The following is a 15,604-nucleotide window of genomic DNA, read 5'->3' as shown; positions in this document are numbered from 1 at the left end:
ACAAGAAAAATGACAAACAAGGGGTTAACTTTTCATTGTATGTGGCCAGTGTGATCAGTCACATTTATAGGCAGAACCAATCTATAGACTATAAAATTCGACAGTGTTTCACTCTATCTGCATAATTACTCAGTTACTCTCATTAAAATGGAAAAAAATAGGTGAATCTCAGAAGGAAATCTGTGATAAATAATACATTGAAATCAATACGAAGAGACCAAAAACAACATAATGATTTTTAGGAGCTATTGTTTGAATAATTTTATATTTTTCGGTTTGGGTTTTGAAAGAGTTGTTCCTTTCTGTAATTGTTTTAAGAGGAATATTTCTCTCTACTGATCAAAACAAGTTTTTAAAAGCATGTGATTTTAGTCTATTTTATAATTTACACTTAGTGTAAATAGTTTATCTTGAAAATATACTGTTTGAATTGTTTCTTTAGTGTTGAAGAGAAGTTCATGGATCAACAATGGTGTACTTGTAGGGCCCTGTGTACTCAATCCTCGTTGTAACCAGTTCCACATATTTTTTAGGTGGTTGGCTGGGAGGTAGAAGTAAATAATCAGTAGTCACGGAACTGAATATGTTTTGGTAAAACCAAGATAACTGACCAAATTTAAAACAGAAGCATTGCAACACTAACACCTTTAACGATGTACTCTATTTAAGAGATTTTTATGCTATATATGAATACTGAATTAAATGTAATGCAAACCCTTCTTACTGAAAAATACAGATTTTTAAACCAGACTTTTAGAAAAATAATAGCAAGTTAAATTCAATGAGTGAAATACAAGAGAAAAATAAAAATGAGAAAGAATTTTCATTTGCTGCCAGTTGAGAAAGTGATAGCACTCTTATAAAAAGATAGTAGGATGGTAACCTTCCCCACTCAAAAAAAAAAAAGTGGATTTTTTGCCACCAAGTTGATTCTGATTCATGGTGACCCCATACGTGTCAGAGAAGAACTATGGTCCGTGTAATTACCTGAGAGATTTTCCTAATTTACATAAAATTAGAATACTTAGCTTTGTTGTTGTTGTTAGGTGCCGTGGAGTCGTTTCTGACTCATAGCGACCCTATGCGCAACTTAGTTTTAGATGCTATTAAATTTTCCTTGAAATATTGGCATTACAATTTTCAGTAGTTTGTCACGGGCTGGTCAATGAACTGGTTACAAATTCTAGTTTGCATAATTTTAATTTGTACAAATAAAATTTCCATAGTTTAAATGATTACCCTCTCTTCAGTGTTGCTGAATAAAATGAAAAGAAATAGAATTAACCATAAAATAAAAAAGTACGATTAGATAAAATGATTTTTAAAGAAATCAATGAAAAAAAAAAAGTTATACAAAATTTTGTAATTAAATGACATCCATGGATTTATTCTGTACCAGTGTGTGCTTACATTGACCTCTATATATTTATTATGTGCAGTTGGCTGTAAGTTTATACAAACTGCTGGTTTACATTCAGACTTTTAACTATTTTAAATATGTATTTAATGGTTACATTATATTACATAAAAAAATAGAAACTCATAAAGTCGTGGTTTAACCATTTTAGTGATTGAGTTAATGTAAATTTTATGTAAATGACATGATATTGTTAATAATAGAAACTTAAAAAATTTTTAACTTAGGGGACATCAAACAAGAGCCAGGAATGTATCGGGAAGGACCCACATACCAGCGACGGGGATCCCTTCAGCTCTGGCAGTTTTTGGTAGCTCTTCTGGATGACCCTTCAAATTCCCACTTCATTGCCTGGACTGGTAGAGGCATGGAATTTAAACTGATTGAGCCTGAAGAGGTTGGTTTAATAAATTTTAATTAGAAAAATGAAATATGTTATAAAATAAACTGATATGTTTTATTAATATTGTAAAAATGTATTTTTTAAAATAAACTTAGGGGAACGTGTTCAATTAAATTAGAAAAAAAAAAACCCTCAAATATATCCACATTTAAAATCACAAATGATTTTAGTGTTGTGTGCTTGCTCCAGCTGAATTCTATCCTATAAAATTGATGTGGAAAAAAAAATCAACCAGGGCATCATTAGCAGAAACTTTTACTCAAGAACGTAGGGATTCTCTTGAGGAGACTCCAATGGAGCATCTGAATTGGGGAAGGAGGGCTGGATGCTTTATGGAACTTGAGCAATGGGGGAAAAGTCTGCTGAAGTGCAGCTAATTTCTGGAATGGAGAAATTGTTCTTGTGAATTAACAGCCATTATTTGGACAATCTGGATTTTATCAAAAGGGTTGGAAAGGAACTTTTAAGAACCAAAGTCATGTGCAAGAGGAGATAGGGGAGGAATTGTTGTGGATAACAATGACATGCAAGAACTCTGGTGGAAATTTTTCAGCCCTTAAGCGTCTCTTAGAGGACAGAAGACTGGTAGAAGTATTGTTTCCCTTCGATTGTTAGTGAAATCTGTTTCACGTCACCTGGCTGAGTACACGCTACCGTAAGATAGGTATGAAGTTTACAGTGTTGCCATAGTACCCAGTGCCATAGTAGTCAATATCTAAATAAGAGGACACGGGATAAATAGAGATACTATGGACAAAAGGAACATACACACAAATGGAGTAGTTACATGAAGAATTTCTAATTTCAGTTATTCTTACCAGCACTAGTTTTAGGCTTAAAAAAAAAAAAAAAGGCTACTATTATTACTGTAGCATAACCCATAAATAGCATTTTGGACTTCCATAGAAAGTGACAGACATATGTAACCTTTGTGTCTTATTAAAGATATTTTCTTTGCTGTTACTAAAAATTGACTTCACTATATATTAGCCTAGAAAGCAAAGGAAGATATTTATCTAATGTGCTTATGATTAGCTATAGGATCTAAACACCTCAGTGAGGGTGAAAAATTCAGTAAGCTCTCCAGCTATTTTTGAATCCAGAGTGATTTGTCACATATAGACTGGACATCAATGGTCTAGAATTTGAAAGGTGTGGGCTAAATGTTTGGGTGTTTGAATTTTGTAGCGTGTCTAAAGCTTAATTTGGCTGTCAAAGGAAATTAGTTTTTATGTAGACATACTTAAATGATGTAAGTGAAAGAACTGCAAAAATGTGAAGCATTAACAAATGAGACTGGAAACACTTAACATAAAAGTAATTTGAAAGCCCTTTAATGTGATGGGAATATGTACTCTTTACCTCATGAAAGGTGTTAATAGTCACTACAAGAATTGGTTCATGCTAGAACTAAGTACATCCAATAGGAATTTCTACCTGTAAATAAGTTATTTTCCCCCACCTGTAATGAAAATAAGCCGAGCAGAAACAGATTTTAAAAGTTGGCATGTATTTGTTCAGATTAGGGAATTAATGAATTACATCAGTAATTCTTGATCCACTCAGAAGAGCAAAAATTCTTTTGCAAGTGATTAAGTTACTTATGGTTCTTTATATAGCAACTGTTCACTTTTATGATGATCAAGTTTGAATAAGTAGAATAAGAAACTTGACCAGATAACCATTAAATCTCTTCCAATTCTGAATTTCTATGATTTGTAAAAACAGGAAAAAAATACAATTACAAACTGACATTCAGACAGCTTTTCTATAATAGACTCATAAAGTAAAAAAGGGCTGGGTAATTCACAGTCAATAGACCATTTCCAAATAGTAACTAACTCAAAGAGAATTATGCACTAAGCACTAAATGCCTCCTAAGGCCTGTTCAAACTGAAACATCCCATTTCTGATTGCTTCATGGCTCACTGTTGCAGTTGGTTCCATCAGGCAAGGATCGTGCTATTTTGTTTAAATTTCTTTCTTGGAAAGCGTTTGTGAAATTTCTTTAGCCCATGTGGCCCACAGTCTCTCTCTTTGCTCTATTGCAAAACAGCTCTTTAGGTGTTCTTTGTCAGTACAATTCATGAAAGATGCTTCTGAAGCCATTCTTCTGTTGGAATTACTCAGTGGTTCCCTTTCTTTGAACCGCATCTTGGGGTTTAGAATGATACTGAATGAAACTCCAAGCCTGCTCTGATTTTCTGCACAGTGTGTTTGGGTAACTCTAGCAAACACATAATCTTTGACCCCTCTCTCTCTCTCTTTTTGGAGGACATTTGAGTTAAAGAGACATTATTTTGGAATTAATCATAGATACTAGGGAATTGTTCCAGGGAACAGTTACCAACATAGTAATGCTTCTGTAGGAGTCCCTGTAAATGTCTTTTCATGATATTCAAGTATGTTGAGCTGAAAGAGTTTCCGAGAAGTCTTCAAGAAGTCTTAAATGGCAGTTTCAAGGTTCACTGTTGCATGTTCAGTAGTAAGCTTAAAAATAAGTTCAACGATCCTTGATCTAGTACATGTTCCCATTCATTTGCTAATAGAGGTGAACGACATAGTGCCATTATCTTTCAGTCTTCCTGCTAATGGCCTGTTTTTCATTTGAAGGAGTATTATTAGGAATTGTTACCATCTTTCCCACTCCTTGTTGAGAACTGTGACTTGGCTTTTAGTATTGTTGGATATAGTGGTGATTGGCAGGTCATATGTGAGGGTGGAATCGACTTTCTTCGTTGATTGGTGCCTAGCCTGGGAACTATTGATCTTACTTGCTAATTTTAAAGTTCACTCTTGTCTGCATCACATAGACATATCATGTTGGTAGATCCCCTTTTCCCCAACTTTATGAAATATACTGAAACAATTCTAAGAATAATCTTTATTGATTTAAAATGACTATTAATATCCACAGTGCCAAGAATTAAGAGACATCATAAGAGTCAAACTCTATGTTTTTGGTATTAATAAAAAGATCTTCTTTCCCTCCCCAGAGACTTCCGTAATTTTGCCTTAAAGTTTTTTGCAAGTATTATATTTTCTAGATGCATCCTGGTGAGCTTCCAGAAAAGGAGCATTTATAAATGAATAAGTATTCAGAAATGGTTGTTTAATTTAAGGAGATGTTAATAATTCATTTTTACATCCCCTCCAGGTTCACCTGCTGCTCAGCTGCCATGTCTTTTAAAGGTTCACTGACGTCCATTGTTAGATTTTTTAAAAGACGTTTTACTTAAAAAGTATTGCTTTCATTTCTTATTGTCACCCTCTCATTTCACTATTGCTCAGGACATTTACATTAAAATGTGGTTTGTCTTTTGAAAATTAGGATATACCTGCCACGTTGACTGTCTGCTTGGATATGTACTCGTTTCTTTCATATAACTTCTCACTACTCTTAGAAAAAAATATACTGATGCATAACACGATGGCACCGGGTACTGGGTTTTATAACACTTAATTTTTTTATAATTACGTTGTATTTCATTCAGAAAATACAAATTAGTGAGAGAGAAAATAGCAAGGGACAGTATTGTAAAACAGGAAAAAAACTTAGAGACCGATTGTTACTAATACAGTGGAGAGAGAGGGTGACCTCTCTAAAAAGCATTTTCTTTTTGTGTTTGTGACAAAACAACTTGGAATTTCATGGAAATGAATGAACACACTAACCCTATTAGATAATGCTCTCTTGGGGTTGCTGAGGTTTGCATGGCAGCTGCAGTTTCTGCTCAGACTAATAAAAAGTGAAAATTAATGAGAACGTGACTTTCGCTGGGTAGCAAAAGCAGGCTACACTATTCTGTATAATGCTTCAGCCAGCTGATGGTGATGGTGAGGTGGAGATATACAAGAAGGCCTTTTTGTTGTATATTTTAGGAATAAATGCCTGAAATCAGGAAGGTTTTCTTAAAGCTCTGTTAAAGAACTGTTTTCCAGATGAGTTGCTGCTCCAAAGTCACATAATAAAAGCTCTGAGACTTTTCACCAAACAACAAAGTGGACATTCTGCTTTAGAGATTTTTGTTTGTAGACTCATGGTGACCTTTTTCACTTCCTTCTTATTTTTAGCATCCAGTTACCGTTCTCTAGATGAATGCCTAATTCCCCAGTTTAGTATTGGCTATATTTTTATTCTGATGCTGCTTCAGGCAATACAATTATTCGCAGTTCTGTTTATTAATTGTATACTGTTTCTCTGCTACATACAATGTGCCACTTGTTCACTCTTCTATATAGTGTTGAGCGAGATCCCTTTCTCTTTGATTTGTCATAACTTCAATAAAACATCTCTACAAACAGAATCTCTAAGCTGCTCTTGATCTATAGTTTTCATCTGAAACACTGGGAAGGAAAAAACAGACATTGTATCTCAATCAGAATGGAAAATTTGCCTCCTTCTGGTGAATCGCAGACTGTTCATTCCTGTTGTAAACACATTCCCTTATTTCCATTTAATTTTGTGTCCAAACAATAGTGACAAAGAATTCTATTGTGATATATCAGAGTGATCACTGCATGCCTGGTTTAAAAGGCAAACCAGGGCACAGGAAATTCAGATCACGATAGCTTTTGCTTCTTTATTTGTGTCTTTAATTTGGATATGTTTGGGGCCATTTGGAAGTAATTAATTAATTAATTTTATGAAACATGTTAATAAGCTAACACCTAACTTTACAATATAATTCTGTTTTTGCTGGCAGGTGGCCCGGCGTTGGGGCATTCAGAAAAATAGGCCAGCTATGAACTATGATAAACTTAGCCGTTCGCTCCGCTATTATTATGAGAAGGGAATCATGCAAAAGGTGAGAAGCTAATATGGCATTAAAATTCATTGAAATGTTGCGCATTAATCTGCACATCATACTTTAAAAGTCACGTATTGTTGCATTGTGGAAGCAAGGTTTTCACTCATTTTAGCAAATGCTTACCTCTTGGTTTTGGTATTACAAGCCTTCCTATTTATAAATTCATGGACATGGTAGACAAATGTGTAACAATATTGCATACAAAATAATAGGCTTCTGAAATTCCTACTTTGCTGCTATGGTAAAAAACAGGTGTTTCAGTACTCAAATTGCATCTGTGTATCTCCAGAAGAAGTTGTAATTCTCTGACACTCTCCATAATTCTATAATTTTCAAACAATTTTGTTTATAGATTCCAATGAAAATGAATAATCTTCTCTACTAACTAAATTATTGCTTGTTTTTTCTTTTCTGATTCTTAAAAACTTATATATGTGTGTGTCGTTACATCTCTCAGCCTTACAAGTATATTCAAATCTAATTTCCTTGAGTGGGAGCCATGTTTATGATTTATCAGTTGTGAACATTATAGTTTTGTTATGCATCCTTTGTTGGTTTTGGTGGGTATGGATAGCATTAGGTACTACCGTGTAGCATTTTTTTTTTATGTTACCATAGTTATGCCACTAGGAAGTTGACTAGTTGCTGCACGAAGTGTCATACAACAGAGGGGGACTGCACCCTTGGGTTTCCTAGACCTTACTTAGGGTATCAGTGCTTTGGAATTTGCCAGCTTGGAAGTTAGAACTTTCAAGATTCTTAAAGATAAGAATGGTTAGAGTCTCAATTGCTTCCTCTTTCCCTGAATCTCACCTTCAAAATACTTAACTATCTACTCACTTTTTCTGCCTTCTTCATCTCACCCTGGGGTCATTTTTAATTCCTCCCTTTCCATCATCCCACCATACCCATTTGTAGCAACATCCTTTCAAATTCATCCTATTCCTTTTGTTTTCACCAACATCTCTCTAATTAGTGTCAGCCGGGCTGTCAATGGTTTTCTTGGGCAATGTTGCACAGTAGTAAAAAGTAGTAAAAGGTAATGCCATTTTGATTTAGGCTTGAATGCCAGCTTCTCACTTGAGCACTCTTCTAAACATATTCTTCTCCTACTAAGTGGTGATATATCTTACCTCATAAAATTGTTGTGACTATTTAATGAAATAATTCGCTTGAGACACTTTGTACCTGACACAATAAAAGTCTTCAATAAATGGTAGCTGTTAATTTCTCTCATACACTAACACTAGAGTAAGCCAAGGCACGTTTGGCTTATGTGTCTTGATCATTTAAGTCCTTATTAAAAATCGTGTAATGTCCCCTCCCTATTATCTAGAGAATGAAATTAAAACTTCATTCAAGTTTCTGCTTTTATACCTAATGGATTTTCAAAACCTGTATGAAAGTAGAAAGTGTGGAGTTTGGAGAGTAGGTAGAGGTGCCAGTTAAAGCTCCATTCACTGAGAGATAAAAATTATTATAAGATCTCTAATTACACCTCAGCTTTTAGACATGGTATTTGACAGGGTATACCAAGGCTGTGGAGCCCTGGTGGCTCAGTGGTTAAAGCAATCAACTGCCAACTGAAAGGTTGAGGGTCCATGGGAGAAGGATGTAGCAATCTGCTTCCATAGAGATTTACAGCCTTTAAAACCCTGAGCTGGAATCAACTTTATGCAGTGGGTTTAAGTTTTGATCCAGGTTATGGAGCCCTAGCAGCACAGTGGTTAAGATCTCAGCTGGAATTGACTCGATGGCAACGGGTCTGGTTTTTCATCCAGGTTATCACGCTCAGTTTTAAGAGTGTTCAAGTATGCTCAAGCTTATGCTTCTTATTACCAGTATCACCACTAGTAATAACTCTTCCATGTTGCCATTTTTTTCTTCTTTTAATATATTAATAAGACAAAATGCTATGAAATAATCATATAATGGCAAGGATACTGAAACAGATAAAAATGTTGCTGCTCAAATTTTTCTCTGTTAAGTTGTAACTGCCAATAGAAACTATTTATAACTATTTGTCAGCTAATATAAAGCAAAATCAAACCCATTGCTGTCAGATCAATTCCAACTCACAGCAATGCTATAGAACAGAGTAGAACTGCCCCAGAGGGTTTCCAAAGCTGTAATCTTGATGGAAGCAAATTGTCACATCTTCCTCCTGCAGATCTGCTGGTGAGTTTGAACCCCCAGCCTTTTGGTTAGTACTACTTTAACTACTGAACAACCAGGGTTCCTTCACAGATAAGACAGGAAAGTAAAAAAAGGTGTATTATAGTCCTTTTGGGATGTCACCGTATAATGAAAGAAAGGACAGATCATTTGAGGGTCAAACATGCAAAAGTTGAAGCCTATTTGTGAGTAGGAGAACAATCAAGGCCCCTTATACTTTTTACAGCCGTATTTACTCCTCTTGCTCACTTGTGTTGACAGCCTATTTGCTATTCCTTGATACACCTATGACTCTCAGGGTTTTACTCACACTGTTTCCTCTTTCTGTTAAAATGTGCACCTTTCTAATGGTCAAGAAAATTCTACTATAGTTATTTAGAAGAAAACTATGCAGTTCTTTAAGACCAAACAAACAAAAAACTATATGATATGAAATTATATACTTCAACCTGAGGGGAAAAATATATATAGGACCACATTTGTGGATTAATTTAAAACTATATGTGTGTGTGTATGTGGTGTTCATAAAAGAAAATTAAAAGAATAGAAAGGAAAAACAAACCAACTTGGTCCAAACATGTAAAAAAATAAAGAAGCGCTGGTAATTAATTTCAGTACTTATGACAGAAATAAACTCTGGGTTCATGCTTGTTATACCTCATAGAGCACATGTGTGTGTAATCCTATTTAAAAATTTTAAAATGCCTAAAAACATATATACCAATATTGTAGTAGTGATTATTTCTGTATGATGTGATTATAGACCATTATTTCTTATTGCTTCATCCATAATTTTTAATTTCCCCCCAGTTTTCCTGTATTACTTCTGAAAGTTTTTGAAAGTTATAAATAAATAAATATCCAGTCTCCCAAGCTACAGCTCAAAAGCCACCTCCTTGCTTATTTCTGTAAATCAGACCTCCCCTGCAAAATTCCTGATTTTTTAATCTCAGCATTGTGATTTGAGTATACTTAATGTACAGCATTACAGTGGTTAAGTGCTATGGTTGTTAACTGGAAGGTCAGCAGTTCGAATCCACTAGCTGCTCCTTGGAAACCCTATTGGGTAGTTCTGCTCTGTCCTATAGGGTCGTTGTGAGTCAGAATCAACTCTACCTCAAGGGGTTAATTGCATTATTAATAATGAAATGCAGACATCATTTCCTTTGCTTCGTTATCAACCCTTGTTCTAACACCAGTAGCATTTAACAACACAGTCCTATAAGCGTAGTAGTAGCCTTACAATTGCTTATTCAAAAGAAAAACAGAGAGAAGCAGTAAGTAAAGGCAGAGTCTTTAAATTTTATAACCTTGATTGCATGTTATATATTTTAAATCCCCATGGTGGTTTTCTTCTTTTTTTTTTTTTTTTTAACAGGTTTTATGGTGAAAAGTTGTTCATTTATGACAGCATTTCTGATTATAACCAATAGGTGCAGGCCAGACAAAAAGTTCAGTAGCCTAAAGAACATGCCTTTTCTCTGCAGCTCCAAACAAAACACTGCAGGTTATAAAATGCTCAGTGATATGACGGCCATTTATTTTATTTTATTTTTTTCTGAGAAAGCTTTGAACAAAGGAAAAAAGCAAAACTAGAATTTGTTATCTCAGCTTTGTTTCTGATATTGCCTAATTTTACTTTTATGGTCATTTCAACCTTTAAGAACTTAATTTCCTTTGTATAAAGACTAAAGTAAATAAACTTATGTCAGGCTCCTCTGTATACTGTGCTCTGTGCTAGAAAACTTTTCTGTAAATCTCACAACAGTCTTTCCAAATTACAAAGAAAGGAACTGAGGGGCCGCTTAAGAAACATGTTCAAGTTCATACAAACTACTAAGTGTTGATGGTTTTCAAACCTAGGAATATTCAGATTATTTGGTTTCTTTAAAATAAAAAAAATAAAAAAATTTTTTTTTTTTTTTTTTATAGTTCCACTTAATTAAATCTGGGACAAAAAATCTTGTAAATCTGAGTCCAGAGCAGCAATGTTCTTTGATCGTTGTTCCTTTTTTCACACATACATGGATAGTTTATAAACCAAGATGTGGTTTGTCCCTGACATCACAAATCAACTACAGTGCCTTTTTGATACACAGGAACACAGAGGTGTTGAGTAATTTTCACTGTTCTACGTTACCAAACGCTACACACAAAAAAGTTACTGTCCAAATTAATACAAAGAACTGTATTTGTCCACCCAACCCCCTGAGTGTTTGAGAACTTCGGCATTGTCTATTAACCAGGCATATTTGGCTCACTCTTATTGTTTAAATTTTCTTAGAGAACCATTACTCTTCAAAATTTAAGTTTGAGTTATGTCATTCCCTACAAAGTAGGTTACTTCTCCTTTACTTCAGGCAGTTGTCACATTTCTTTTTCTCATTTCCTCCCTATGCATTGTATATTTTAAATTCCTTTCACTTTTTTTTACACCTCTTCCTTCAATTTGACACTTTACACACATCCTTAACTTCTAATGCATCTTGCCTTCATTTTTAAAAGTGATGTACCCAGGATAATGCTGTTGTCTTGATTCATCTTTCATTTAAATAAGGCTATGTATTTTTTTTTTTTTTTTTTGACAAGAATACACAGTACAAAACAAAACAAAAACACCCACCAGTTCACCCTGTGAATCACTGGTCTAGTCTTATTAGGAATAAACCACATTTTTCCTTTAGGGCTTGGAAGTTTAGTTTTTCCTATAATTTCAGAAGGTTGTATTAAGAGAGAGACACTACAGCATGAAAGATACACTTTAATTTTTTACCTTTAAGAATGGAGAAAACATTTCAGTGTGAGATGCCTGCATTAAATTATTGATTTTTTAAAATAACACTGTATGTGGTTTGCCTTTATGTTAAAACCAACTGCTGAACTTTTCAGCTGTATCTGAAATGAATGTAATTATTTCCCAAGGTCAATATAAAAGCATATTTCTTTGCAGTATTCTTTTTACTGTTTTCTCTATTGAGCCATAGTTCATTTTACAAAATAAGGACTTTTTTTTTTTGCTTTTATATGTATCTGTTAATTTTTTTTTGTTAATTTAGTAGGCTAATAATTTATTGCTTTTCTTTTTCCTTATGTTACCCATCCTCTCTGGTATATTAAACCATGTTTTTGTTTTTCTCTTCGCCATCCTTCACCATCTTGGGATGATGAGGATGGCTTTTTTTCTTTTCCATGTTATCATCAGGTGGCTGGAGAGAGATACGTCTACAAATTTGTGTGTGATCCAGAAGCCCTTTTCTCCATGGCCTTTCCAGATAACCAGCGCCCTCTGCTGAAGACGGACATGGAACGTCACATCAACGAAGAGGACACGGTGCCTCTGTCCCACTTTGATGAGAGCATGGCCTACATGCCAGAAGGCGGCTGCTGCAATCCCCACCCCTACAATGAAGGCTATGTGTATTAACACAAGTGACAGTCAAGCAGGGCTTCTCCCCTTTGCAAGATGCAGAGAATCGCTGAATTCTCTTCAATCTTTGTTTTATTTTTGTTGTTGTTGTTTGTATTTTATTTTTAAAGAATAATACAAAAAAGGGGCTTTTCCTGTTGCATTATTCTATGGTCTGCCATGGACTGCGCACTTTATTTGAGGGTGGGTGGGAGTAATCTAAACATTTATTCTGTGTAACAGGAAGATAATGGGTTAATGGGTGGGGGGTTTGGGGATTACTTTTTACTTAGGCTTGGGATGGGGTCTTACAGGTTTTAAGTATAAAGCTATATCATGTCTGTTTGATTTCATAACAGCATAAGATAATGTTCATTTTCTCTGGGTATCTATGGTACAGTTAATTCACATTGTGTAAATATCCACTTGGAGACTGTTTACCGAGTGATATGCCTTGAGCATCCCCCTCCTGTCCTTTCTGAGTCTCTGCAGGTGTACAAAAGAAACATCTACTGTAAATGGCAGTTCAGTTGTTAAAAATGACTGTTTTTGCACCTCTTGTAAAAAGATATTTAGAGATTGCATTTGCGGTTTTTTTTGTTCTGCTTTATATATGACTTGCAGAGGAAAACCACAAAATGAATAATTCTCTCTGAAGTTTGATAATCACGGTGACTGCAAATGAGGGGCACAATTTTGGACTCTGGCTCCAAACTGAGTCTCAGGCCAGTAGCATTACACGTATCTGGTGCCACCTTGCCATTTAGATACAAATCATACTGTCTTTTAAATATTTTGAAGCCCATTTCAGTTAAATAATGACATGTTATGGTCCTTTGGGATCTCATTTAAATGTTAAATCTGGGATTACAATGAAGCAAAAAATATCTGTCTCCTTTCACTTCCTTCAGTACATAAATACATTATTTAATCAGTAAGAATTAACTGTACTAAATCACATATTATGCTGTTCTAGATACAGCAGGCACTCCTTAAGAAAAATATCCAATACACTAAATAGGTACTATAGTAATTTTTAGACATGGTACCCGTTGTTATGCATTTAGACCTTTTACTGCTGTGTTATGTTGGTAACATATATAAATACTAGATAATGCTAATGCTTCTGCTGCTGTCTTTTCTGTAATATTCTCTTTCATGCTGAATTTACTATGACCATTTATAAGCAATGCAGTTAACTACAGATAGCATTTCAGGACAAAATAGATGACTCAAACCATTTATTGCTTAAAAAATAGCTTACGCCATGCTATGCTATAAGCAGCTTTTGCGCACATTGACAAATGAAGAGTAAGCTTCAGCTTGCTAAGGGAAACTGTGGAAACTTTTGTAACTTTTGGTGAAATGGAAAATTATTTACAAAACTGTCGAAGAATATGATGAAGTTGCTGTATGACATAGTGCTGGCACTGATATTATCCGTCATCTTGTTTTAGACACTCATGTAAATGTGATTGGATTGTTTGAAAGAAGAATTTAAAGATTTAAAGTTTCTTGTTTTTGTTTTGCTTTTGGAGAAAATATTGAAAGCAGGGCGTGTGATTCCATTCACTTTGAAAAAACATTAAGGAAATGATGTTGCTCAATAGCCTGCTAAAAGATTCAAGGGAGAAACATGAATTTGTTCAATCCATGGATATTCCAGAGGAATAATTTTTTTTCAGATTCTTTAACAAAATGTTAAAAAAAAAAAATCTTAACCACAGAACCAAAATAAATCTATAAGAGCATTTCATGAAAAGTATAGCAAAGATTACTTAACGATGACCCCTCAGCTACCGGTTTTCCAACATCACAGCTTAATTCTCTAAATAGAACAGTTACTGGGAACTTCCCATACCAAAATCTATTCTATTCATATTTAGTCTTCTTAAAAACATATTATAATTGCAACATATTTATTTAACATATGTGATTTCAGTGATTGTTCTACATACGTATCATATGTCATCAGGCTCATTATGGGTTAAATAACTATGCCTTAAAAACCAGAAGTTTTGTTTTCTTTTTCACTATGCTTATGTGGCCATTACAGCACTTAAAAACAGTTTTTAAAATATTCAGCTAATGTTTTATTAGAAAGAGAATTGAGATACTTGGATAAGTTGAAGGAACAAAATTTAAGTGAGTCAGTAAAATAAGGTCTAAATGAAAATTATATTGAGGATATTTTTCTTTTGTTTTCTGTTTTTTTTTATGTTTTAATTCTAGCCTGCCAGTGGGAAGCAATGGGGCCATGCGTTACGTTAAGGAATCAAAGGGAGAACTGGTATTAATAATATAGTATTTAAAAACAAATGACATATTTCACTGTTTAATGTAGTGACTCACTGAACTGAGTAGTAATTGGCCAATATTAAGTATTTTTCAAATACGTGATAAACTCCTGGACACTCTTGGAAAATGTTTCTTAATTTTTTGTTTTGTTTTGTTTTTTCAGATTCTGTTTTTATTCTACTTTTTCTTTGGTTGTGCTTTTATTTTTAAGTAGATTAATAAATCTGGCAGCTGATTTCTGCAAAATCCTTGTGTTTTGAATTTCTAATTGAATTGGCTAATCAAATGTAGAAATCAATTAATGATATAATGTCTTCCTTCAACTTGATAAAAGAAACTAAAACATCTCTACTAGTGGTTTCTGCCTTTTGGTGATGACATGCTAATACCCAACAAACTTATTCCGGCAAATAATGTTACATCCTAAATAGCTAATGGAAATGATTCTGTTTAAGTTATGCCTACGAAAAAGATAAAAATCCACAATGCTGACAGTGCAGAGTAGTTTTCTCAAATGATAGAAATATCTTAGAAGTCATTTAATTAAACCTCCTTTTTACAGATTTTATTAGTTTCCAGTTGCTGCTGTAACAAATTGCCACCAATTTAGTGGCTTAAAACAACAGAAATATATCTTCATATAGTTTTGTAGGTCAGAAGTACAAAACAGCTTTAAGAGTCTTAAAAGGCTAAAATCCACATGTCAGCAGGTTTGATTCCTTCTGGAGACTCCAGGGGAGAATTCAGTTCTTGCCTCTTCCACTTTTAGAGGTTGCCAGCATTCCTTGGCCCCTGGCTGCATTCCTCCAATCTATGCTGGTCCCGTCCCCTTCTCTTCTGTAGTCATATCTCCTTCTGCCTTTTTCTTATATGGACACATACATGTGGTTACGTTGAACAATCCAGAATAATCTCCCCACCTCAAGATATTTAACACATCTGCAAATTCCTTTTTGATAAATTTTGAATGATAAAACTATCATTCATAGGTTCTGGGAATGAGGACGTGTATTTTTGTGTGTGTATGGAAGGGTGACATTATTCAGCCTACCACATGGATGAAGGCACTGTGTACCAAAAATATTAAGTGACTT

At 34.4% G+C, this 15,604-nt stretch overlaps 1 protein-coding gene across 3 annotated transcripts in view; it reads left to right on the top strand.

Moving 5' to 3' along the window:
• Window positions 1-13,722, top strand: part of ETV1 (ETS variant transcription factor 1) — a 104,175-nt gene extending 90,453 nt beyond the window's left edge. For all 3 annotated transcript variants that reach the window (XM_064290026.1, XM_064290027.1, XM_064290028.1), the window contains 3 exons: window positions 1,645-1,814; window positions 6,527-6,628; window positions 12,009-13,722. In XM_064290026.1, the coding sequence (XP_064146096.1) occupies window positions 1,645-1,814; window positions 6,527-6,628; window positions 12,009-12,230 (494 nt within the window). In that variant the 3' untranslated portion in view covers window positions 12,231-13,722. The remainder of the gene's footprint in view (window positions 1-1,644; window positions 1,815-6,526; window positions 6,629-12,008) is intronic.
• Window positions 13,723-15,604: the final 1,882 nt, after the last annotated feature.

Source organism: Loxodonta africana, chromosome 8, assembly GCF_030014295.1.
Source record: "Loxodonta africana isolate mLoxAfr1 chromosome 8, mLoxAfr1.hap2, whole genome shotgun sequence".
NCBI lineage: Eukaryota > Metazoa > Chordata > Mammalia > Proboscidea > Elephantidae > Loxodonta > Loxodonta africana.
Note: the sequence above shows the minus strand (reverse complement) of the source record. Positions and strands in the feature narration are given on the sequence as shown.